We start from the raw sequence: 26,416 nt of genomic DNA on the forward strand, positions 1-26,416 counted from the left end.
GAGTTTAAGGAGCACTGAACTTCAGGGGAGAGAAGTGTCCTGCCAAAGCTGCATATCCAGAAAAATGAATGAGCTCTGCTGAGAAAACCCTGACCATGGACAGGCAGAGACTGTGTTGGAAATCCAGGCACTGCCTGTGCCCAGCACCTCTTCACAGCCATCCCCTCTGCTCTCCTGCCAAGGGTGCTCCAGCAACAGATCCTTGACTGAGCACAAAGCCTTCCCCAGAGGATGCTCTGTCTGAGAAATCTCTGGCTCTAGTTCAGTTTGTGGTGAATTTAGTTTCATTTCTCAAAACAAGCTGAAAAAAATTTCTGTCGAATACAAATGGGCTCAATCTAAACAGCCTTTCAAAATGCTTCTGAATTTAAGTGAAAATTATAAAATACTCCTGAGCTCTGTTCCCTTTTTCTCCAACCCTGAACAGTGAGGACATTTATGGAGCACTAAGGAGTTCTGTTTAATTTTACAACAGTGAGTTATTTGACCTTTATTTTGCCTCTTCACTTAAATTTTTTTGAAAGGCAAGGAACAGAAAAGGAATTACCTCCCACCATCCTTGAAAGGGACAGTAAACACAATTAGAGACAATACACCAGATAGATGTCTGCACTTGTTTCCTGCCCTTCCACTGAATCCCAGCAAAAAAACCCCTTTGATGAAGTTAATTGGATGATTCTCTCATTCTGCTGGAATAAAAGAGCTCACAGAATCACAAGAGCTGACTTCATTAGACTGAAAGGTAATGAAGGACTTGCTCTCCCAGTGTCACACTCAGCACCACTGGTCCCCTTCGTTCTGCATGAGCTGCACCAATTGAGATGGCACCATGTTTTAGAGGTCAGAGATGCCACTTCCCAAAACTAAAGTACAATGAGACTTTCCCAGATTGAAATACAATGGGATGAGGCTGGCTGTTCTGGCAGGCTCTGAGAGCTCTGCACTGCTGCACCCATGGTCAGGGGAAGGTTTCCAGCAGTGAGCAGGGCTGCTCAAAGACAGAAAGCAGGCATTAGGAAAGGGAAAAGCAGGGCTGCTCCCTGTCCAGTTCCTAATCCCTAAGTATCTTTATTTCACAGCAGAGGATGGGGAGGAGCTGTGCACATCACTGTGCAGTGGTTGTTGTACATACCCTTGCCCTGAAGCTCCCTGCATCCATTGCAGGTGCCCTTTGCCAAGGTTGTGGCACTATCCAGGACTTGTTCCCCATCTTCACTGCTCATAAAAAATGGACAATTTAAAGTAAATCCAAAGGAGATTCATTTGCCAGTGAATGAGGAAGGAGAGGCTGATTTTTTTTTTCTTTTCTTCTCCTCCCTTATCTAGGGGTTGGTCATGCCATTCCCATGAGTCACTGGACAAAACAAAAAACAATTTTGGGACCAGTAGCAGGACAAAACACTGCTTGGAATGTTTCAATATTGGGGTCACTCCCACAATGGTCTGATTCTAGTTCACCAACACTTCCCTGCATTGCTGATAGCAGAAGAGTGAGTTAGTGCCAAACAGTGAGAACAAAACCTCTACTTTCACTCTATTCCTTCATTTGTACATTGTACATTTGTTCATTGAACCCAGACTAATCCTTTAACCACTGAGTCACATCCAGAATCCACAAATAGCTGATTACCTACAGCTATTGTCAAAATCTAACCCAGGCTTCATGAAAGACTTCCCAAAAAGTCTGCATTAGATGCTCCTAGGTGTAACTGATCACAAGTTGGCCAAATGGAGATGGGCTGTTTGTTTGCAAAATGTGTTTTAAGTGAGTAATGTCATTCTGCATCAGAGTCTCTTGCTCAGAATTTACCACTCTCTCCCCTCTCATTTTTGTATGAACCATAAATTGTACCAGTAATGAGTCTGTCTATCTTTCAAACCACTGATAAGGTATGATATAGTACAGAAACAGAATGTTTTGTCTGCCTAGAAACAAAATTTTCCACTGGTGAGTCTCCATTTATTTTAGCAGCCAGGTTTTTATTCATTTACTAGGCTCCATGTTTATTCAGTCTCATTCCAGTTTCTTAAATAAAAATGGCTTGTGCTACTTTTCTATACACATGACACCAACGCTATGACATTTCTCAACCCAATTTATAGCTCATTCAAACCCCCACATTTGTTCAATAAGAGCCATTTACAATTAATTTCAATCCAAATGAGTCTGTTATAACAGCATCATTAACTAGCCAACATTAGCTATTTCATTGTTTTGCTCAGGACTAATGTTTGACAAACCTGTACATTATCCTAATTGCAAACATCATAAATATTAACATGGTAATTGCTTTTTTTTGCAGTCTTTTGAAACTTCCTCTCTGCTCCATGATTTATTCACAATCAACACTTGGCACAGAAAGCTCTACCACTTCATTCAAGAGTGTTTCATCAGAGTTGTTTGGATTTAATCTTAAAATATCTTACTTTAACAGCTTGTGCTTTAAAGAAACTTAAGCTATTAATAGGATAGACCCACCTTTGTAATCTAAGATAAACATCTCCTCAGTTTTGTCCCCACATAGAGAAAAGAATTTTAATGCACACTTCTTCTTCAAGCTTTTGTCTATGTTTTTGTGACAATTCTGTTATTTCTATAAAGAAATGGATCAATATTATTCTTCAAATGTCTTTTCTCCCACCTCCTCCCTCCTCCATCTATAATTTGCTAGCTGATGCCTCATAAAAAAGTTTCCTGTGTAATTTTTTTTTTCTTTTTGATCATTCACAACCCTGGGCTTTAAGCTGAAGGTAATGGCTGTCAGTTTCCTGTAATTTCCACACCTTATCCTTTAACCTACATTTGAGATGAAAGATCTATAAACATTCAAGGTGTGAAGATCTCCAAAACTGATAGAGCCATTTGGGTGCAGAGGGGCACTTCATCCCTGACTGCTGCCCTGCCACACCGTACCAGAATTATTTTCTGAATGATGCTCCCAATCACTCATGATTTTCCAGGTTTCTAAACTGCCCCTCTTCCACTGTCTTTTCCCAGGCTGAGGAAATACAGTAAATGTGATTGCTTTTCAGCTCCCAGTTGTCCTTGTCTATATTTCTGTCTTTAATGATCCTCTGTGCAGGAAGGATTTAAGCCATTTCTGGAGAGCCCCACCTTTGAGCAGTCAGCAATACCAGTTGCTTTAGACAAAGCCACCCACACAAGTGTTAAGGCATTTTGTCTGACAATAAGAAGGATAAAAATATCTGTTCCATGTCCCTTTCTCCACCACACCATGCCAAACATTTCCACACAAGATCCTTCACAGTATTATATTCTCCATCTTCAAAACAGGAGAGTGAAAACTATCCCTATCCTCTTCCTGCCATTAGTCATAAAGAAGAATACATCATTTATAATAGTAGACATATTAATGAGAAGTGATTAAGCCTGAACTTCAGGAAATGTGTGTCACTTTACCACTGCTGCCAAAAAAATTCTATGTGAAGCTGAACAAATAATTCTAGACTTGAATTTCCTAGCTGTGTAATGAGGATTGTTGTCACAGGATAATGATTGAGAGACACTTGCATGGTAAACTGCTGAGAGTTTCTGTGGAAAACGTTAATTCAGTTTCTAAAAGCCCTTCAAAAAGAGCAGAGAATTAAATTAATGGCAGATTGGAAAAATGGGTTGTGAACTACTCTTGATCTATAGCCCAGGTGACAGAAGAGTTAAGTGCAGGAAGAGAGACACCTCTGATGAATTGCCTGTCTCCAGCATGATGAGTGAATGGAAAAAGCCAAACTACTGATGAAATACTGACGTTTAATAGAGAAAAGTTACACACCATAGAGTGATTTCAAACTTGAACTAAGAAAAACCTTCCTCCTTGAAGAGTAACTTGGGGACTTTTTTATGTATCAGCAGTAGGGACTGGCAATGTTTTAGTTAGAATTAAATAAATTCTGCAGTCTGATGCTACTCATCATTCACTACCAGCAGAAATCCCATACTTCTCATTGAAGAAAATGACAAATTGGATGTCAATCCATTTTGTGGCAATGGATTTTAAAATATGATCACTTTTTTTTTTAATCAGAAGTGGGGCACTGCCAGCTCCCTTCTTACCATTTTGTTGCATTTGTTGAACAGAGCTCAAGTATAATAGTAGGAAAAAACACTAGGTCTTACACACTCAGTCAAAAAGGTCAGTTAAAAATACAACTTCAGATATTAAGCCCCAGCTCCATGCTTATTCCAAAGTCAGTTGCACTTCCATAAGCAGAACTTGCTCCAGCATTTAGCAATGCTAAAAAATAAAGGCAACTATTGAAATGTCCTTCCAGTTCTCAACAAGACATGAACTCACCAAAGGCCAGGTGGTGATCTAAGGTAGGACCCAATAATCTCAGAGGTCTTTACCAACCTCAATGATTCTGTGCTTTTGTAAAAAAATAGTCCTGAGACCAGCTGGAAGAAAATGACAGCATTCAGGAACGGTAGAGTGGAAGTCATTAAATGATATCATGCAGTTCTGCACATCAGGGCAATTAGCCTTGGCACATTATTTCCTCATGACTGAGATTCATGCATCTTTCTCACCTTTCTTTGTGGAAAGAAGGTGATAAATGGAAAAACCAAGTTTTAGCCAGAAACCCCTGCCTTCTTCCAGCAGAAGACTATCCTTTCCAAAAACATCACATTGTTCACTTTATTCAAACCCTCTAAACAGGCACCTTTTGGTAGCACTGTATATTTTAGCTTCCCTGGCATCTACAAGAGTTACAAGTCCTGGTTTCTACAGGAGTTCCCCAGCATCAGCAACTCCTACCTCAGTCTAAAAGGTCCAACACAGAAAGAACAAGGCCAATGTTATAAACGTATTCAATTGCTGATGGATTGCAGAAATTCTTAAAATATCTGTCCTTAGCTGTGAGGTGCAAAGGAATAGAAACTCATGCTGTCAACAGAGCTAAGTTATTATTGTTCTAGATGCAGATCAGCTTCATTAAGGAGTATTTATTACACTGCCTGCATTAAACTAAACCTGCAGACTCTCTGCCACATTGCTTGTAGCAGGTTTAATGGTCATGGAGGTCCATGTACAGACTTGTAAATACTGTGACCAGTGGAACTGGTCTGCAGAGCAGCTGGAGATCAGCTTTTGGGGTTGTCTGTGAGTCGGAGGAGAATCCCTCTTTGCCAAGCTCAGAACGTGGCTTGTAGGAGGCTTCCATTTAGCAGACCTGTTTGTACTTCAGTGCTTTGTGAAAATGAGGAGGCCAGGACCTGAAGATGACAGGTCCCACCCACCATTTTTATCACTCTGAAGATCGTGCAGGCGCTGTATAACCATCCCCAATGTCATCCATTGAATGTGCTGCCCTGATCCTTTTTAAAGCAAGCCAACTCTGTGACTACACTGGCTTAATTTAATAGCATCAGAAAAAGAAATCAATGCCTCCAGAAGGATAACCTTGAGTTTATCCCACATTGAGGAGGAAACTTTCTATTCTGTTCACGGGAAGGCTCTACCACTGTGGCTTCAGCAAATGAAGGCAGTTCACTTTTCCAGTGCCAAGGACAGAGAGATCAAGGGCAGTGAACAGTTAAACCCTCCATAGAGAGGGAGCAGCCATCAGGAGGCAAGTCCAGGAAAACCTACTAACAGCCATAGATTCCACCTTGGGCAGTGTATATTTCTGCAGCAACACCTCAGATTTTGCAAGGTAAAGATATTCCTGAGAATACAGCTATGCAACATCACCTTTCTGATTTACAGCTCTGTTATACACACCACCTGCAGTATTTACAACAATACCACCAGCAGCTTGCATCCTGTACAGGTTATACTGCACAGGCACTGTCATGGTAAGGTCAGCAAAAGCCACTGGGTTTGCCTTAGTGCACCACTCACAACAGGTTAATGGTAAGGCAGGGAAGATGAAAACTCCAGGCTTTTATAAGCCTTACAAACTGTGTGCACCACAAGGGATTCAAGCACTGCAAAGAGGGGGAAGCTTTGGATAAATCCTACCTTGCGAGAAGCATTTTTGTCTGTGCTCTCCACATCACCGTCCAAGAATGGCATGGCAAATGAGCTGAGATCCTGCAAGAACAGAGAAGAAAAATGGATGTATTTTATTAATGCCTCCTTCCTTCCATCAGAGAACCCCATGACTGAAGCCCAGAGGTCTGTTTCCAGAGTGCCCACTGCTTCACCCATGGCAATTGCTGGCAAGCAATACCACAGGCTCTGCTGGTTCTCCTGGGCTGTGAAACAATGTCAGATGTAAGTTACAGGTGAACAGGGAGCCCTCAGCAGCACCTGCATCACATCACCATCAAAAACCACCTGCACAAAGTCAAAAGTCCTCTGTTAAAACTTTCAAGGGGAGGTACTGAAATCCCATAGAAAAATTGGTATGAAATTATAGTTTAAGCACATCCACTTGCTCAGCAAATGCCTATCTTGCCTTTAGTGGGATGCATGATCTTAAAGCATATTTATGTCAATAAACACAACCTGAATGAAAGTATGTCAACATTCTAGGAAATACGTAACTTCTGAAAAAAGACAGAGAAAACTGACATGGTGCTCAGGGAGGAAATAACCAATCAACCTGCACAAATGGGAGAGGAGCACCCAATTCTGCAGGACTGAAGACAATAGAGCCATAAGAAAAGCACACATGCTCATTTTTAACTAACAAAAACAAACTGCAATTATATTCCACCTCCTGCCGTCTGTTCTGTTTATGATACTTCATGTTCCAGCCACAGGGTTTTTAGAGCTCCTTTCTACATGCATAAAGAAATTATGTTAGTGTCAACTTTAGCATCTGTTTGATCAGAAAAGTACATAATAAGCAATTCTGTGACCAGAAGCATGAGGTTGCCTAATCCTGTGTGCTGAAGAACTGAGTCTTGGGCCCTAAATTGTGTTCTAAATGTCAGGAATACCTCCCCAAAACAGAACCTCCCAGATGCGAGGCATCACCCTTTCCATGCAATGATTCAGTGCTTCTCAACCACCACATCTGCATTCATTTAAAAGAGTTCAAAATATAAATAAATAGCATTTTCACGTAAACCTAATTTGTGATCAAACAGCTTAATTAAAAATTAGCACCATCCATGAAGTCTGCAGGGCTTGCTTGTCTTCAGAATTCAGAACAGCCACAGGTCTAATCACATCGCTTTGTGTAATCATATTAAAGTCAAAATATGCTCAAAAATTGTGTATAACTCAGGCATAATTCTTAACAGTGTTTGAAAATATTCTGGTTATATAACAAGCAACAAAAATAAGGAACAAAATATTGAATTACTGGAACTGAAACACATGGGACTAATTCATGCCAAGTTGAAAAGGGAAAAAAAAAAAAAAAGCAGCAGCCAGGCTTGGCCAAGCTGGCCCCAAATCATTAGGCCCCAAACAAACATATTCCTGACAAATTCTTCTGCTCCCAACCCTATTCATGCACATTCAATGGGAGCTATCTACAAAGCTCAGCTATGTAACATCTCCCTCTTGCCCGGGCATCTGTGTTTCACATCACCTTTGTTTGCAAATAAAAACATAAGGAAACATCTCAAAACCTAAGGAAGAGATTAAAATTAAGATTAAAATTACTTACTCCATATACAAATTATTTAGCCATAAATGGCATTTATAAACACCACCAATATACAGATTATCATCATCATTACTATTATTAGTATTATTACTTCATATGCTACTGCAGGAGTTAATTGAAGAATCTCTGGGAAGATATTTAAGAGCCTAATGAAAGTTATACAAAAACATATCCCCTCGTGTTTAATTTAGCCAAAGGATTTACCAACATTTTCCTCTACCCATCTTCAGTAGGGCAGAAGCTGGAATCTGATGTGTGCTAAGTAATTTTCCATGGAATAAATGAAGAAAATAACCTCTTTTGAGATCCACATATTAGTACCTCTGTATTACTCCCTGGTGTAACTTCCAGGGAGGAAAGCAGCTATTTAGGAAGGCTGGAGACTGGATGGCAGAAACTGGGTTGAAGAGGACACATAGCCACTAATCAGAGAAGAAAAAGCTGTTCAGAAAATCTAGAACTGCCAGGAATGAAACCAAAATGTCTTATCTGAGCAGAAACCTTCAAAACCAGGAAAGGGTAGGTAGATACAACTATTTTTCTAGGAGCTAAATTTCAGTTTCATTTATAATTTCAAATTTAAAGCCACATAGATATTAAAGTCTGAAGTCATGAAACCCAAATGACAACTCTATTCTGATTTGTAACTCTCAGATACCACGGAGGTATTGTGACTTCATCTATCTTTACATCCAGAACCAATCTCTACCTGTAAGCCAAATTAACAGAAGCTGGAGCTTTCTGGGCACTATGAGACCTTTTGTTGTTAATACAGCACTGCTGAACATTTCAAAGTGGGTAATAATTGTACTTTTACTCCTGTGAAAAAGCCTATAATTGTAACTGCTACCTAACAATTTTTTCATGGGATTCTATATATGAAGGCATCCATTCACAGAAGGAAAAAAATACATATATCAAATACCAGGCTACAAATGTTGCTCTCTCTATTCCAATCTGTTGGTTAAGCAAGGAAATATTAGGTGCTTATTTCCCCTTCATGAATATTTCTGCAGAATACAGAAAAATAACAATTTCTTGTGTTCCACTTAATCCAGAAACACGTGATGATGCAGTTGATGATGCAGTAACTCTTAAAAAAACAAAACAAAACAAACAAAAAAACCCCAAACCCAAAGAATTAAACTGCTCCAAAAGTGTTGCAAAATACCACAGAACACTTGACAGACCAATGGTGCAGCCCTTGCCCTTGTCACAGTTGTGACTGCTCTGATCTGATGCCAACAGATACACACAGAAGGCTTGCTCTGCCAGGGACTGGGGACTGAAGCTGTTCTTAGACAGCTTTCCTGCTCTGCTTTGCTCCACTTGGAAACAGCTCCCTGCACAACCACATGGTTCTGCAGAGACATTTAAAACTCCATCAAAGGCACAGAGTGATGTCCTGGTAGGAGGAGGAGTCCTTCAGACTGCAGAGCCCTGGCTGCAGAATGGCATCGAGCCCTGTGTCCATCAGTCCTGCATTGTATCCTTGGACACACAACTTCTGCAGAGACCACAGGCTGTGATCACCCCTGTATAGAGAAAAAGCAGGTCCTAGTGCTGCTAACCTGGAATTAAGAATATGAAAAGCCTGGTTTGGAAGTTTCATTGGCTTTCCTGTCATGCTTGTGCTCTTTAGTCAATCCTTCCATCACTCTGCTCTACGTGACAGCCAGACATCACTCCTGCCATCCTGTTAGAAAAAAGGACTTCTTGTCCACTTTAGATCTACTTTGCAGCCACAAAGCTGTCTCAGATTTATTTTGTTTTCAATCTGCTTTTATTTACAAGAGGTTGTCATGGCAGCTCCTGATTTATTCACTGAAGAACACAGCCCCAGGGGCAGCAAAGCTTTTCCTGGAGGACAGCAGAGCCGTGACACAGCAGAACCACAGCTCAGGGCTCCTGTCAGGGAAATCTCCCACAACACCCACTCAACAGGTGATTTTCCAGTGTCAGGACTGAGTCAGGATTATTCTGTCTGCATTTGCACTTGTCTTCTCCACCACTTCTTTCTGTATTTCTTCTGGGCAAACAACAGATATCTGGAAGGTTACAGATCCTTCACACGAATTTCTCCTCCAAAGGTGAGACTAACTCTAGCATGATCCCTACATGTACAGGATGATCCTTCTTAATTCCAGCCCCTTTTCCTCTGACATCCCTTATATCAGAATATTTGGGATTATGTGAAAAGAAGTAAGAACAAAATTTTTGTTCTTTGATATCCTGGTAAAACAAAGAAACTTTTTTTAGAACTAGTTTGGAGAATAGGAAAGAAAACCACATTTGAGGATGCAGAAAGCAAATATATTGGCAGGCACAGCATAGTCAAATAGCAGGAGCAAGATCTGGTTAGCCAAACCATTTTTCACCTTTTCCAGACAGTTTCACTGTTTCTTTCCTTACTGGGGAGAAAAAGTCTTGCCCAGACACGCTGGTCTGGAGGTTGCTGCAGTTGGAGACCTTGGTGTAAGAAGAGGGCTTCCAGCAATTCTGTTGCAGAGGCTGCATACTTAAATAACACACCACTAAAGCCTTGAATCCAGTAAACAACACAGAATAAACAGGATTCTTGTTGTATTATTGTTTGCTTTCAAGGCTACTTTGGCAGCCAGGCTGATAAAGCTTCTCTGCAAGGGCTGAAGCCAAAGAGCCAGCAAGGGTTGGGGCATGCTGTGACTGACAGGCCAGAGACCAATTTCCAATGTATTTTGGGTGGAAGTAAGACCTTTTTATGGCCCCACTCGACTGTGGTCCAAAATTTCAGGGCTGGGTATCAAAAGAGTATTTCACAAACAGCTCCCTGCTGGCATCTTTTGCAACTGTCTATTCAAACATGAGGAATGACTGTGATCAACATGGGGATGTGAAATCTGTGCCCACGGTGGTGGGTCCCCATGAACATGGTCAACTCTTTGGCCACGTTCCAGGGGTGACTCAGGTCAGAAGAGCTTCATGGTATCCCCATAACCAACCTCTGCTGAAAGTCTGGGCTCCTCAGCTATTAACAGCTTCAGAGTCCTAGTGTGGGTAGCATCACGCAGTCCTGATTACGGATGGTGTCACCTCGAGGCATTTTTTTTCTGCCTCACTAAGTTCTATATATGTGCTAGGATTGCACCAAATTTAAGGATGTGAAATGCCTGCCAGACATTACAGTTTCTTTTTACAACATATCTCAAGCAGAAGGTGACACTTCACTAAGGCAGTTTTCAATATGGGGAGACAGCTCCTTTAATAAAATAAACAAAGAAAACAACATACAGTGGAATTAAGCTGCGTGTTGACAAGAGCTCTGATCTCACAAAAGATGGATAAAAGCATCACTCCTCAGCATCACACCTTAACAAAATCTTCTCCTCTGCTGATATTACTGAGCTATGAGCACTTCAAGTATCCTAGCAAGGACAAAGAAGGTCAGGATTTTTATTAACATCAGCTGTGAACAGTTTGTTTCATTGCATTCTGCACACCAGCAGATTTTTTTAGATCAACCTTGAATTTGTACCTATTACAAGCCTATGTAAAACTCTGAATAGCAAATATGCTACATATGCTAATAGCCTGTGAGCAGATCCACAGTTTGATCTCCATGGAATAGAGGGCATAGCTTGGTAGCTCTGCTTCAATAGAAAATTGTCTTTTTCTGAGAACAATCCTATCTAGAAGCCTTTGGGGATTTAAAACAAATCACTCCATTATTGCAAAAGGAAAGATTCAAAACTGACATACACAGGCATTTCTGTCCTTTTGTTATTGTTGTTTTGATATACCAGTTATAGTAAAGTATAATAAAACTTGCTACATTCCTTTATTCCTTTAGGAGTAGGTTGCTCATTGCTTTGCTTTTCTCACTCCCCCATGCCATCTAGACTGTAGCATGTGTTTTGGAGAGAAATATATAAGTTGTACTGTGAGACTGAGGATGCTGGTGACTAAGCCTCAATATGACTCAATGGGAGTGGGCAGGAACAGATGTACAAAGCTGGTTGGATTTGTGCAAGACAGCTTTGTACTGCACAAGGCTATTCCAATTTATCTGTTTGCTATTACTTTTAAGGCTATTTGTATTAAAAAAAAAAAAAAAAAAAAAAAAAAAAAACACCCAAACAAACAAACAAACAAAAAAAACCCACCCAAATACATAGGTCTGGAGAGCTTGAGAGGGTAGAAATAAGATATAGAAACTTGATTGGTGAGGCTGTACCTTGAATCCTGTGCTCAGTTCTGAGCCCCTCACTACAAGAAAGATACTGGGGGGCTGAGAAGTGTCCAGAAAAGGGCAAGGGGGATGGTGAAGGGTCTGGAATACAAGTCCTATAAGGAGCAGCTGAGGGAGCTGGGGAAGTTTAGCCTGGAGAAAAAGAGGCTCAGGGGAGACCTTATCAGACTCCACAACTCCCTGAAAGGAGGTTGTAGCCAGGTGGGGATCAGTCTCTTCTCCCAAAAAAAGCAAGAGGACAAGAGGAAATGGTGGAGATGGCAGGTTTGCAGTGAACTCCTTAATCTTAGAGGCCTTTTCCCACCTTAATGACTCTATGATTTTGTCCACAGTATGAAGAGTCCAGAGGCAGCACAGTCCAGGGGTTACTGGGTGACTGTGCAGGACCAGCTGTGTGCACTTCAAGGTGGATACAGCATCAGACTTGAAATAACAGAAGGTAAGTCCCCCTAAATGACATGTCTGGAACAAATGGAAAATATTCAGTTCCAAAGAGGCACTATCTAAAAGGTTAGGGAGTAATGGCTGACTGAAATCTAACCCAGATCTCAGTATGTGAAAATCCCCATCCATCAGGTGATTATTCAATGTTCTATGTAAAAAAACTCACATATGAAAGCTTGGCAGAAGAAAACCAGCCTGTGTGCAACTCAAAGGCATTTCTTTCAGCTGCAACAGGAAGTGGACATGGTCTACTCAAAGAGCTACTGAAGCCACTGTTCTCACCACAGGTTCTCCAGCTTGGATTGCCACCACTTGGGCAGAAAAAGCTGCTAAAACAATGAATTTTACAGGGAAGGGATTAAAGAGAGCCATTAAATAATTAAGTCCTTGATATTTTCCTGAAAACAGCTGTCTTCCAAGCTCTTCTTCCTGAGTTATCCTGATCATGGGATACTGGCAGCATCCAGCACAGCCTTCTTAATTTCTGAAATTCTTAACTGATCCTGATAGGCATTAATCTCCAGCAGTCTACAGCAAATTCACTTTTTTTGGTTTTGGAGCTGCAGACAAGATCCATCCAAAAAAACTTTCAAGAGAGCATGGATTGTTTTTTTGTGTTCCCAATCTCTGACTTAATTCACTAGAACACATTCCTATGCTGTTTACAGAAAAAAAATGAAGTTTTCTTTCAAGCCTTGTGCTCTCCTGCCAGGAAACCCCACTGTATCTCATCAGTGATTCAGTCTTTGCAGATGAGCTGGGCACAGACAGCCTGGGGTGGGATGGAATCCCTCCTGCCTGGAGCCCCATTGTGTTTATAAGGTGCAGAGAGCTCAGGGCTGCGTGGAAATGCTGTGGTGGAGGGTGCTGCTCCCCACCTCATCAGGAAGTCACAGAGGCACTCTGACAAAGCCTCACTAGGATCCCCAAGCACATGACAGCCTGGTTTGTCAGCTCCTTCACACCACGAACCACACAGCAGCGACTGGCAGCGTGTTTATTACAACAGCAGATGGACAACCTAGCGAACGTGCAAATAATGAAATGTCACTTAAAAAAAATGGAGAGAGAGAGAGAAAGTGAGAGAAAAGCAGAGAAAGCATGCCAGGGAGGAAACCAAAATTCCCAATAGTCTCTGTGACACCACCATGATGCACATAGAAACCCATTATTAAGTGCTATTCCTGGGTGCTCGGCCAAAGACAACCTTTCTCCGGTGAGACGTTTCATTTAAGAAGCACCCAAAGTTTAGAAACACAAGGTAAAAGCAGAAGATAACACACCTCAGTCCTGGAAAATGTGGTTAGGTGAGTGATGAGGGAATTAAGAAACCAAGACACACGATTCTAAGGAAGGACTGCAGGAGACTGGAAATGTTACCCTTTGGATGGCTCATAGTGCCAATAAAAGTGCTTTCCAATACCTATGAGTTTGTCTTACATAAATGAGACACTGGATCTCAACATATTTGCAGAGACAAGCCAGCATTTGCTACAAAACACAACTTCAGCCACAGTGAAATAGCAGAATTGCAGGAAACAAAAGATGATTTTGCCATAATGTAATGAAAACACTTGAGCTGCTGCAGCACAGGAGCAAACAATCTGAAGGGGATTCAATTCAAGGATTAGACTGAGGCTTACTAAGTCATCTCCAGATTTCAGCTACTTTGAGTCACTGTGGTTTTTCATTTTTTTGTGTTTTCCCCCACTTTTTATTCTTAAAAGTGAATCTCTTAAAAATCTCTTAAAAAACCACATCCTCAAGGAAGAATAAAATAAAACAGAATCAGAACTGAAAACCCCCAACTCATGGCCTTATCTGAAAATGACCTTGCATATATATGACTAAAAAAGGTGACATTCACACCAGGCAAAAGATCTCTGCCATAAATACTTGAACTGCAACTATTTTTCCAGTTCACTGCATTTAGGAAGACAGCTGCCTGTTGCCTCCTCTTTTCATTCTTGTCAGTCAATAACCGTGAATAATCTTGACAATTAGAAGAAAGCTTACGGCTGGAAAGCCAGGCAAGTGAGGGACCTGCTCTGATCTCGTAGCCCCTCAGCTAAAAAAAAAAATAAAGGGAAAAAAAGCAGAAGCAAAGAGGAAATTAGGGAAGGAAAGGAAGAACAAGATGATTCTGTGCTTTGTGTGCTGAATGGGATGTCAAGGGGGAACATCGTGGTGTCCATGATGAGGAAAGATTCCCCTCTTTCCCACATTTTCCTACATCACTCTGCAGCTGCAGAGAGCAATTTCACCTCTATGAAGTTTACAGTAACTTTGCTACAGCTTTTCTTATATCTTTAGCACCACATGTAAAAAGAGACAAATAAATTTAATATGCTTTATTTCGTAAGCTAAACCGTTTTTTTCTTTTCCCAGAAGAATGGATGTCTTCATTCTTCATTCATTAAAGGTGCATTTTGCTGAAGCTGCAACATAAAATGCCCTCAAGGACAGAAGAAAGCTCAGATTCTCAGAGACAACCCAGAGGATTTTATCACACTCCTAGAACAGTATTCTGCCCAAACACAGCCTTGCATGCCCTTTAGGTCTCACCCCTGACTTTGAGCTAAGAGATAATGAGATTTTGTGCCATTCCTAGATTTTCATTTAGCAGTGTCATCCAATGCTGATAAATTACAATGCATCACTCATGCTGTGGGAATCCAAAGGGCTTTACAAACTGCAGATCCAGAAGAGCTTCATGAGAGCACTTCAGTGATGAGACTTTCATTGCCTGCTCTGGCTTTCTGGATTAGCTCTGGGAAGGCATTAAGGATATCTGTCACTAGTCATCTCCCCACACTTTCTGTCCAGCCTAGAGGGAAGGGGAAAGCCAGCATCTCCAACAGGAAATGTGCTCCCATATCCCAGGCATGGGAGAGGCTGCACAACTTGCTTAAACTTTGGAGAATTCAACATAAGATAAATGAACCCTGCATCTCACCTCTCCATCTTTACTGTCCATAAAGTGGGAATAAAGTTGGGTATTTTTTTTTCCATTTCCCCTCCTATTTAGAAAGCTGTCCAGACAAGAGACTGCTTCTCACTCCGGTGTGCTCGGCACTGCGGGGCGTGGTTTGCTCCGGCTCCTTCCCCAGCTCCACCCGCGGTAGCAGCGTAGCCATGACAACGCTGGGGCCGGGGATGCTCCATCCCCGCAGGAGGCTGAGCCAGCGCTCCGGCAGCACAGCGAGCTCCCAGCTCCGTGTTGGGCTGCAGGACCCAGCCGGGATCATTTCAGCCCCGTTTCAACCCAGCTTTGCTCGCTGTCGAGACACACTCCGGGCATCCCTGCACTGGGAGCTCTGGGGGCACTTCCAAGTGTTACTAAAATGACATTTTCTTTGGCTGCTGTGTAGAAAACAGGGTTAACTCTCTGAGTGCCCAGTGGAGTGAGAGGAAGGAACCTCTGTGTCCAAGTGAAAAATCCTAGAATTTAAATTTTAAGAAAACAGGCCAGCTATACAGCTTCTGAGAAAAAGCATGTTTGTTAAGAGAATTGGCAATGTCCAAGGGATAGTAAATCTCACATTTCCAGGCTCACACACACCAAGCCCTGGTCACTTGTTAAAGTCTATCTCAAGGGATGTGCTTCAAAGAGCATCACAGTTCTGCTTGGGAAAAGGTGTTAGAAGACAGCAGTGACCATCTCTGGAAGAAACATGGATAAAATACTTGCCCATCTGGAAAATCTTGTGAACAATGAGACAAACAGAAGAACACAACAAAGAGATTACTCACTCACACTAGAAATAACCACCACTCAAAATAAATTTTTGCAGTAGGTCCAGTTTGGAAATTATCCTCATATAGAAAGGGAAGGGAAGAAATGACACATACCCAGGGTTTTTTTTCTAATAATTGTACATGCAGTACTAAAATTCTGAGGAAGATATTTCCCCAAGTAAACTTCAGGCTTCTTTCAAAGACTATGACTTCATTTTTTTTTTTTTCCAGAAATAGTTCCTATTTTAGATCCAGTGCAGGGAAGAAAACCTTACAAACGAGCCATATCAAATTCTGACTCCTTTAGCAGGAGCCTTCTGATTTTAGCCATCTTATTATTCTTTATGAGTCCATTTAAGCACCACAGTTACAATGGACCGATCTGAACATGCTGTGGAGAAAGGACAAGCAAACACACACTCAGGGAAGCCCAACTGAAAACTTAAGCTCATTATCCACATACACCAAAAATAATTTCTGCCCTCTGCAATGGCTTTGAAACCCAGCAGGCACTGGTGAGCTGAAACAGGCAAATCTGCATTTGATTTGGCTGACAGTTTGTGCATCAAAATGTGTCAAGAAGCATTTGATCCTGCTTGGAGAGTGTGGGAAATATTTCCAACTTAGCAGGACACCCCGAACATGGTGACAGATGGGCAGAGTATGAGCCTGGCATGGGAGAGGCCATTTCAGAGCTGGCTGATGCTCCAAGCCATGTGGCAGACAGTCCAAACTCGTTTGTCACAAAAAAAATAAAGCTCACACTGGAATTACCAAAGCAAGACTCAGGGAGAGCCCCTGCCTGCAGCTCAGCCTGGCACAGACACCCACACTGCCAAGGAGCACCACTGAAAACCTCCCATGAAATTAATGAGCACCCAAGAAGGAAAGAAGGAAACAAAACAAAGCAAAACACAGCAAAGCTTTTTTTTTTTTTTTTTTTTTTTTTTCCTCAAATTAAATCCACAAGCAGGAAATTTTGATTCAGAATAACAATTTTATTTTTTCATTACTACCAAAAATTAGGTTCACACCAGTAATACAGCCCTAAAAATAAAATATTGGGTATTTTTTTCCCATCAGGAACATTAATTTCTATCTATACATACTGAACAGCTGTACAACTATTGGTATATTTATTTACATCCAAGTTTTATTCACACTTACTTTGAGGTCTATCAGAAATGGAAATTGGTCTTAGAACCACAATCAGGCTCTAGAAGTCATCAAATACCTATGAGAAAAGTGTCTGTTACATCAGCACAGAAAGGGTAACTTTATCAAAATATACATCAGTTCTAAAAGCAAAGGCACTGGCACCTACACTGAGAAGCAGAAACAAACTGCCCTGGTGACTATTTCCTCCCAGATGTAGATGTGACAGAGTTCAACTCACAGGGCATCACTATTTTTTCACACATATAAAACATGGTGTCATGTAGGGCAATGGGTATGGGAAACATATATAAACATATGTGCATACAGACATGGTAACAAGCTCTTACAGATTTTTACCTGCCATTTATTTTAAATTTAGGATGATTAAATACTTACTGTCTTCAAATCAGCTTCAAATCAGTCAGTGCCCCTACTTGGGTGGCCAAACAGGCTGAAATGACAGGAGGATTTTCCCCTCCTGATAGAAACCCGATGGCTCTTGGCTGCCTGAAGCAGACTCTGGTTACAGGTGATTTCCATCAACTCTGTGTTTTGCTTTTAAAGATTTGCAACAATATTGCATTTAATTCTCCTAGTTTCTTCTTGATGAATGTCAGACATCCTTGTGCATTCAGATTGATGGGATGGATATGGGTGGATGGGGGAGTTTTTTTGTTTATTTCAAACTGGGGCATTAAAAAAAAAACAACATTTGTATTCCACTCCCAGTAATAAAAATGTACTAAACTGAAGTACCACCAAGTCTTCTTTTGCTGGGTTTCCCACTGCCTCCCTTTGAATTGAGGGCTGGCCCCTTGTCAGCAGGATCCCTTTCATCCTGCTGCCCATCATTCCCTCTTCCATCAGATAATCCTGCCCCCCAGGCTCCCAGCTGCAGCAGCTCCAGTTTCCTCACACCTCCCAGGGCTGCTCAAAGTCAGCACTGCCTCTGCTCTCCTGCACTCAGCACAGAGGGGACACAGCTGAGGGGGACATGTCCTCCCCAAAGGCTGACACTCTCATCTCTCCTGTGGCCCGGAACAGTGAACAACAAGCAAAACACACAAGATGCTGGCAAAATACCCTGCATCTTATACTGGATTAAATTTCATTTGCTATTCACCATCACCCCCCTAACAGAAGATCTTGAAACCCTTCAGGCTCTGATCTCAGGATGGAGCCGCCTCATCCGTTTTGGGTTTTGGACGTTCATTATCTCACAGATCCATTAATTGCAGTGCAAATTGCATATGTTCAGCACTAATTCTTGTAAAAAGGGAAAACGCAAGGAGGAACGTATGAAGCCAGTAATACAGCTCTTTATCCTGACAAGCCTCATCAAATATAAAATTAAAATCATTAAGCAAAACAGCACTTCCTGAAAACCTGTGATTTGGGGTTGCAGTGACTAGCCATGGCAATTAGTTGCTCAGCAGTTCAGGAGGCTCTGAGATGAGCAGTAGGAGAAACCAAGCATTGCAGGATGCAGAGACCAGATGGTTTTAGGCTGAAAATAAATGAATACCCCCCCCCCAATGATAATCTCTCTTTCCAAAACATTAATGAAAAGTTCTGCAAGGGGAAAAAAAAATCAACAAACCAACCCCAAACCCAAGCTACATTCTTTAACTAGATAAAAGACGATTTTGTTCAGCCTTGGAGTAGCTATTGTAATTAAATGCTCTAAAAAACAGGACAACAGCCCCGTGCCAGTCATGCATACGAGAGATAAAACACGACAAAAAACCCAAAATACCCAAGAACCATGCATTTCTTACAGAGCCTGAAGAATTCCTGCCTCTCGGCAGACTCCTGCAGTGCACTCGGGCATCCACCTAAATGAATGCAGAACCTATTTTCCCCTGCTAAGATAAATCAATTTAATAATAAAAATAATCAAATCCAGAGAAACCCAGGGACAATCGAACCCCCGCTCTGACTTACAGCTCTGAAAAATCCTGCAGTCTGGCTGGAAACGTCCATCGAAGAACTGCATTGAAAGCTTTTCCCTAAAGGCAAGCGCATTTAAACATCTCGGGCTCTGCTACTGGAGCCGATGCTGCAACAGATGGGGACCAGGGCTGGGTGTGTTGGTGCCTCCCATCGCGGCACGGCGCGGGGATGGCAGCAGCGGAGCTACCGCAGCACAGGGAAGGCGGGCGGGCTCTCCCCGGTGCGGGCTCCCTGCCAAAATCGCCTGGGGCATCACGGCCAGGTTCGGCTCCCCGCCTGCAGAACCGGCCTTGAGCTCGGACAGCGCGGGCAGGTCATTGAGCCGCGTTCTGGGCGCGTTACAGAGATGCTCGGGGTGCACGGGGGAAGTCGGAGGGTTCAGATAACCGCAGGCGTTTTTAATGCGATCTGAAGGGGGAGAAAAAAAGATCCCGTTTTCAATAGCAGAAGTTTCAGGTGACTGAGGCTGCGTCTGCATCAGTATCGAATACCTTGGGGAAGGCAGCACAGAGCAGCAAATGCATTTTCAAGGCTGGAGTCTCTGCTGCTCCATAACAGCCCTATTCCCCACTTAACCACAGCTCCACTTTGTAGATGCACAAAAGTCACATTATTTCTCTGGGCTTAAGTTTTCCCATCTGCAGCATGAACAGGGGATGATTTGGCTAACTTTTTATTTTATTTTATTATAAAGACTTCACTGGGAAAATAAAGTGCCTGAGCACAAAGTATAACCATCAAAAGTATCACCATCCAAAAAAAAGATAATAGTTATTTTGAAAGGGCACCATGTGAGCAAGTGCTTAGCAGAGCAATGCAAACTCTCCCAGTAGGAGCTGAGGGATGGTGGGGATTTGAATTTTCTTTTTCATCAAGCTAAATCCTTTTTTTATAACCCCATTCAGCTTTGATTACTCCACCAACCAGTCTCACAGTGTCCTTTACTGGCAATGAAATTATTCCCCAGATCATGGGGACACATCCTTGGCCCAGATGCTATCAAAGGCTGGCTCAGATGAGGACACCTCTGCTAGAACAAAGCAAAAGGCAGAAAGGTCATCCCTGCAGCTTCCAATACTTGAACAGAGGCATCAAAACACCATGCAATGAATGGCACATCTCTGGAGAAACAGGTGGTCCGATCTTGAGCCGCGGAGCATTGCCAGTCCTTTCTTGGTCATCTCAAAATATCTTTTTTGATGATCTGTTGAAAAACTCCCTAAGATGGAGGGTTTGCTTTAATGAATGACTCCAGGTCACTAAACCACCAGATCAGTGGAGTGGACTTGGTTTACACATCTCAGTCTATTCATCCCATTCATTGGATGATGCTGCACCCTTTTGCAAGAGAATGCAGCCAAAACTGACCTTAACTCTGCTACATCAATTAATAAATACCACTGAGGCTGGGCAGTACTTCAGCAGCAAAAGAGATGAGGTCCAGGTGACACCCCTCGTGTGCCAGGCAGACAGCACACCCTAGGAACCATCCACTGCTCTCTCTTCCTTCGGTGTGCTGTGCCTCTGATAACACAAGCCCCTCGGGAGCAAAAAAGCTGAAAATGGTACACAGTGTTCACTCACAAATGGCAGCTATTACTTGAATCCTTTCAAGACAAGATCATTGGCATCGTTTTTTAACAGAAACATGCACAAATATTTGGTGCTTAGAAGATTTGTCCCCATCTAAATTAATATTTTATGCATGCAGAATGTACAAATAGTTTAAGAAAATAAACAAGCTTCCTCTTAAATGCTGTTTAAGGGGTGTAAGAGAAACCAGTCAATCAGCTGGAGCAAGCAAAACACATTTTGTCTCTCCTCCTCGAGCTGTAGGAGAAAGGAAGGAATCTGTGGCTGACCTAGAGAGGATAAAAGGGAAGATTGGATTCATAGTGGAATATAAAGGGTTCTCCTGATTAGTAATCAGATCAAATAAAAAGGGGCATTAACAGCCAGCAAAATGTCCCATATCCCTAAATCATCCCTTTCAAATCACTCATAGGCTCAGTTTGATGTAGGCAATGCCAAGAATCATCCAGACCTATTAAAGTGTTTTTGTAAAAAAAAATAATCTTAAAACTGTTTCGGGTTTCAAAGTCTGACTGGCACAAATTCTACTTCAAAAACCTGCCTTTTCCTCCCCCACCTTTGGGTAAGGCATATGAAACAGATTGCACAACTACATCTCAGATAGGCAGAACAGTTAATGGTTTAGATACCATTTCATAAATATTTGCTGAACTAGTTTTTGGATTCTGTCCAGTTTCTGACAACCATTAAAAACATTGAATAATTTGCCATTTTCTTTCACCCTTCTGGGGTGAAAAATAGGCAGGGAGATTTTATTGCTATAATTTCTTACCATTATTTAATGACTACTCATATTCATGTGGATGTTTCCTGCCAAAGAAGCCCAAGTGATTCTTGAATCTACAGGCCTGAAGTGTCCAAATCACATTTATGTAAACATTTATATATTCTTTATTAAATATTCCCATACTGAATACCTGGGCTCATATGTGGCTGCATAATTGGTGAAGATCTGAGAGAAACCAACTAATTTCTGAATAAATACCTTGTTTCACATTGGGATTTCAAGTGCCTGTGCCCTATCAGAGATGCTGAGGCTCAGTGACTAAAAGCAGCAGTGAGTTACAGCACATCATCTAGCACAAGGTGGTGCAATATGGGAAATCACACAAATAAACTTATTTGATGATAACCACACTTTACCGACAAGTTCTAGAAGTCTCTATGAACAGGGATCCAAAACTCAAGTCCCTTCCTTGCTTCCTTATATATTAAGGACAATTCAGGAGGTTCCAGAAAATGCTTTCTATAATCAACTTTCCATGACGATAGATTTTTAAGATATTTTCAATTTTTTTCTTCCAAATTCTTAAGTCCTTACATCTCAAGCTCAGCAGTCATTATTCATTTTATAACCGTGTGTCTTGAAAAAAAAAAAGTTCCTTTGAGAGGACTTCTAGATCACTTACATATTTGGACTGGCTGTAGGATTCTCACACTTTACCAGAGAATAACACTGGAGGGAAAACAAATCACCAAGACCTGCTTGTGCCTTGGACTGTGAATTGCACACTCACCTATGGCCCAAAGACCAAACTCTGAGCAAAGCAGATTTATGACTGTCACATTTCCACCAGCATAAAGCTACAGAATTCCCTGTCCAACTGAAACAGGCATTGTTGTACTGGTTTGTTTTTCCATTTGAAGAGTTTGGTTTTCAAAAATTCAGAGCCAGATCCCTCAATCAGCTTCAGATTTGACTGCACATAATTCCTGCACAATTTCCTTGAACTGTTCCAAAACACCAAGTCAATTTCATCCTTTTAGTCCAAGTACAAGCCTAAAGTACAATAAATTTCTAACTGGCAGTACAGCAACCTTCCACAATTTCCCAGAGGAGACTGAAAATGTCTGGCTTTTGGTTGTTGTTATTTATATTCCATAATTTTCCAAAAGATATGGTGGGTTTGTAAGTACTGTATAAATTAGATGAGTTCATGGGGCCAGCTTCCATTATAGTTTCTTTTTTCTTATGAGGCAAAGAGTGCCTTGAAATCAATGGAGCTTCTGTCTGTGAAGATATCACTTCAGAACACAGCAGATACAGCAATTATCGAAGTGCATGGGGAGCCAGAGCTCTGCATGGCAGGGCAGGGCTTTTGTCCAGAGTGTAATTAAGAAAGATTTTTCATATTTTTTACAGCCAACACAGCCATTATATTCATGGTTGCACTATCCCCACTGCTACTGAGCACGACCAGCAACCAAAAGCAACGTGCAACACAGATGTGGAGCCTCCAGCCAAGAAGCCAAAGCACCTGGGGAATGTTCAGATGAGAGAAGCAAGTTTTTGAAGGGCAGGGAAAGCCACAACAACAGCTGGGAGACCAGCAGAGCCCAAGGGGAAGATGAAACAGGGAGAAAAAATCTTAAATTGCACCATAAGACACCAGCTCTTAGTAGAACAGCCAAAGTAGTCTCTCAGAGTTGATGTCGGGCAAAGGGCAGCTGTGATCTGCAGGATTTGGAAAAGGGAGTACAAGAAAAAAACCAAAACATTTAGCCCCAAGAGTAAGAGGTAGGGATGAGCTGCAGAGTCCACCCTGCCCAAATCAGGCAAAACTGCAATGCAGGGTGATGGAGATGGTACAAAATAGAAAGAGAGAGGAGCAGAGAAAAATATCCCATGACAAATGAAATCCACAGTTTACTCCTTTTTTCATCTCAAACAGCCACAATTTTTTCCTTGCAATTTTTCAGCATGATCTACCAAGCAATGAACCAAGTAGCTGGGATTCCTGACTCACTGCTGACAAGCCAGAAGGAGAACATCCATGTGAGAAACATCAAACCCCAGTGAGCAATCACCCATCTCTCCCGGGGGAGGGAGCACCCTGCCAGCCTCTGCAATGAAGATGGATCACACTGCACCAGGGATGCTCAGCCAGCTTGGTACCAAAAGCAGGATAGCTGCATTCTCAAATCTAGCTCTTCAGCAGGACTCACACAGAGGGGTTTTTCCCTCTGTATTTGCATTTGTACCCAGATGCAAATGGCATTGAAATGATGAGGTGCTCATACAAAGGCAGTACTGGAGGCTGCACAAGAGCAGCCTTGCGCCTGCTCCACATGGACCCCACTGCCCTTCCCACCTGTCTGGATCTCACAGATGGAGGGATGGAGCCTCTTTGCTGCATCATGGTGGGGAGGAAGGGGTGGAGACACTTCTGGAGAGGTGCCAGTGCAGAGCTGTGCTGTGCCTGGGGTCAATGGAGGTCTCTAGGTGCCTGGGGAGAATTACAAAGTCTGAGCTAGGACACAATGTTCAATAACTCTGGGAGAGAAGGACCAATGCTTTGAACTATAATCCTCTGTGGTGTGGGTGAAACCTCTCAGAGATGTCCTGGTCTCTGAGGATGAATAAACCAGAGAGCAAAATTACTGTCAGGAATTTGGTGGTGCCCCTGTGGTGCCTCATTCAGCTTTGCTTGAGGCATTTGGAGGGGTTGCCACACTGGTATCAGTGGTGATCTGGGAGGTTTTGAATCACAGCAATTGGTGATTCAGGATAACCAGATTTAAACACTGTGGATTAGCTCAGATTTAAACACTGTGGACTAGTCCCATTGCCTTCATTCTCTACAAAGGCATTGCATTTTAAAAGTTTTGAAGGACACAGGGTGGGTCTTACCTTGCTTCTACTGTATCCCTTAAGAGCTTGGATGAGAAACACCCTTTGTGGGCCAGAAACAGTCCCACAAGACAATAGAAGAATGATACTGCAGCATCTAGAAATGGGAGAAAACCACAGGGAAATAGGATCTGGTGGATTATGGGTAAGCACTCCAACCAGGGGCTTCAGCATAAAATCCTTTTATACCTGTATGCAAAGGCTATTGGGATGCTTAAAAATGTGAATTCTGCAATATGGCTTTCAGAGTGGGATCTTTAAGGAGCAGCACTTCCACAAGGACACAGCAGTGGCCACATGGAGGACTGGAGATGCCTCCGCTCTGCTGCTGCCTCCTCGATCTCTCTGCCTTTGGGCTGCTCTGTGCTCCCTCCCCTGGCAACACACACTGCTCCTGGGGGCTGTGACAGCAACAGGGATAGGGGCATCAGTGCCAAAAAAGCCAGGGGAATAAGGTGAAAAAATGAGGCAGGAAGGAGAAAAGGGTGATGGCAATTAGCTGCACACACACCCAGCCACACCTGAGCAGTCTTTAACATTTTTAAGACTGGCTTAGAGATTGTGGTGGAGAACATATAGCACATCTGCAGCTCTCAGGAGAGCACTAATTATTTCCCCAAAAGAAAACATCTTGCTACAATAACATCACAGGATCCATCCAAGAATTAAGATGCTCTTGCACGCTCACAGCAAGTTTTACTCTCTTTGAACCTCATGATTTAGGTTTGACTGATGTGGTGGATGTTGAGTGATTTCATTGAAGTTGTCCCCGTGCCTGCAGGGCCCAGGTGAGCTACCCACATTCTCACATCTTTGTACAGCCTGGCTAGGGACAATTTGTTCTTCAGGTCAGGGATTCTGGGCTTTCTAAGGCACTCTGTGCACGTAGCAACTTCACTCTATGTAGGTTTTACCTTTTGTAGGCGTGCAATAAATAGTAACCATTAACTGAATTGAAACAAGGGCCCACCTAGAAAAGGATAAAGTGGCTGCCTACATACAGGAATGAACAGTTAAAATATCATCAAAGGTTTAGAAGCTGAAGTACAAAGATCTCTGCTGGTATCAACTGGCTGTTAGGGAAATAAAAAAGGAGGTAAGAGCACCTTGCAGCATTTAAAGTAGGTCAGCACTGCCAGAAAAGAAATACTTTTAAATACATTGTGATGCAGAAACCTGACACAGAGTTACAAATTCACCAGAAAGAATTTGTCAGCTTAACTAAAATAGAAGTAAACGAGTTTATCCACTCAATTGAACTTAGAGACAAGCAGCAGTTGGGGCTAAATGTAACAAGCACGAGCCACATCAACACTGGCAGACTGGCATGAATGCCCCAGGAATATTTACACCCACAGTATTCTGCTGGATCCTACTGGAATGAGCAGTCAGACTTTCAGACTGTAACTAGAGATGATCACAGGGATTTCTGGAATACAGATGGACCATTTCCCTGAGAGCTGCTCCATCCACTCCCACAGCACCGTGGCTGCCCAGCTCTTGGGAAGGTGCTCCACAAGGCTGGTGCCAGAGCAGGCACATCACACAGGGCTGCTGGCAGCAGCTCCCCTCTGCTGCTGCTGCAGCTCAGGGACCTTCCCAGCTGAGCCACATCCCCTCCCCAAAAGGATGCAAAATGCTCAGGGGCAAAGCCCCACTGCTCCTTTGTGGCATCCACAAGCACAGTGGAAGCCCTGAAATAGATGCCATCTGTGACAGAAGTCCAGTGTTTATTTAACGGCCAGAGGCAGTTCTGAATATAGGATGCACCCAGCAAGAGTGAAGTTATTTTAAGATCAAATATTTGATTGCCACCACAGAGACTTATTTACAAAAAAAAAAAAAAAAAAAACAAAAAAAAAAAAAAAAAAACAAAAAAAAACCAAAACAAAACAAAAAAAAAAAAAAAAAACAAAAAAACAAAAAAAAACCAAAACAAAACAAAAAAAACAACAAAAAACAAACACCAACCAACCAACCAAAATAAACACAAGAAAGAGCATATATAAGTTTAGGCCTTACTTCCTAATTTGGTCATGTAAATAATAATTTAAAATAATCTACCCACACTGGAAAGAGAAGTGTGT

General features: G+C 42.2%; 1 protein-coding gene and 1 long non-coding RNA gene across 7 annotated transcripts in view; one reads left to right on the forward strand and one right to left on the reverse strand.

The window, feature by feature from the left end:
* PRKAG2 (protein kinase AMP-activated non-catalytic subunit gamma 2) overlaps positions 1-26,416 on the reverse strand; it is a 241,939-nt gene that overhangs the window by 139,871 nt on the left and 75,652 nt on the right. For 3 of the 6 annotated variants that reach the window (XM_053963335.1, XM_053963314.1, XM_053963353.1), the window contains one exon: positions 5,982-6,053. In XM_053963335.1, the coding sequence (XP_053819310.1) occupies positions 5,982-6,053 (72 nt within the window). Of the gene's footprint in view, positions 1-5,981; positions 6,054-10,565; positions 10,989-15,212; positions 15,349-19,096; positions 19,512-26,416 lie in introns of those variants that run through there. The other 3 variants (XM_053963363.1, XM_053963324.1, XM_053963345.1) reach the window with 3 other exon arrangements.
* Positions 10,933-12,565, forward strand: LOC128799188 (uncharacterized). Its single transcript, XR_008434658.1, has 3 exons — positions 10,933-11,006; positions 12,145-12,251; positions 12,482-12,565. It is a non-coding gene; the product is annotated as an uncharacterized LOC128799188 (long non-coding RNA).

Source organism: Vidua chalybeata, chromosome 1 (genome assembly GCF_026979565.1).
Source record: "Vidua chalybeata isolate OUT-0048 chromosome 1, bVidCha1 merged haplotype, whole genome shotgun sequence".
NCBI classification, from domain to species: domain Eukaryota; kingdom Metazoa; phylum Chordata; class Aves; order Passeriformes; family Viduidae; genus Vidua; species Vidua chalybeata.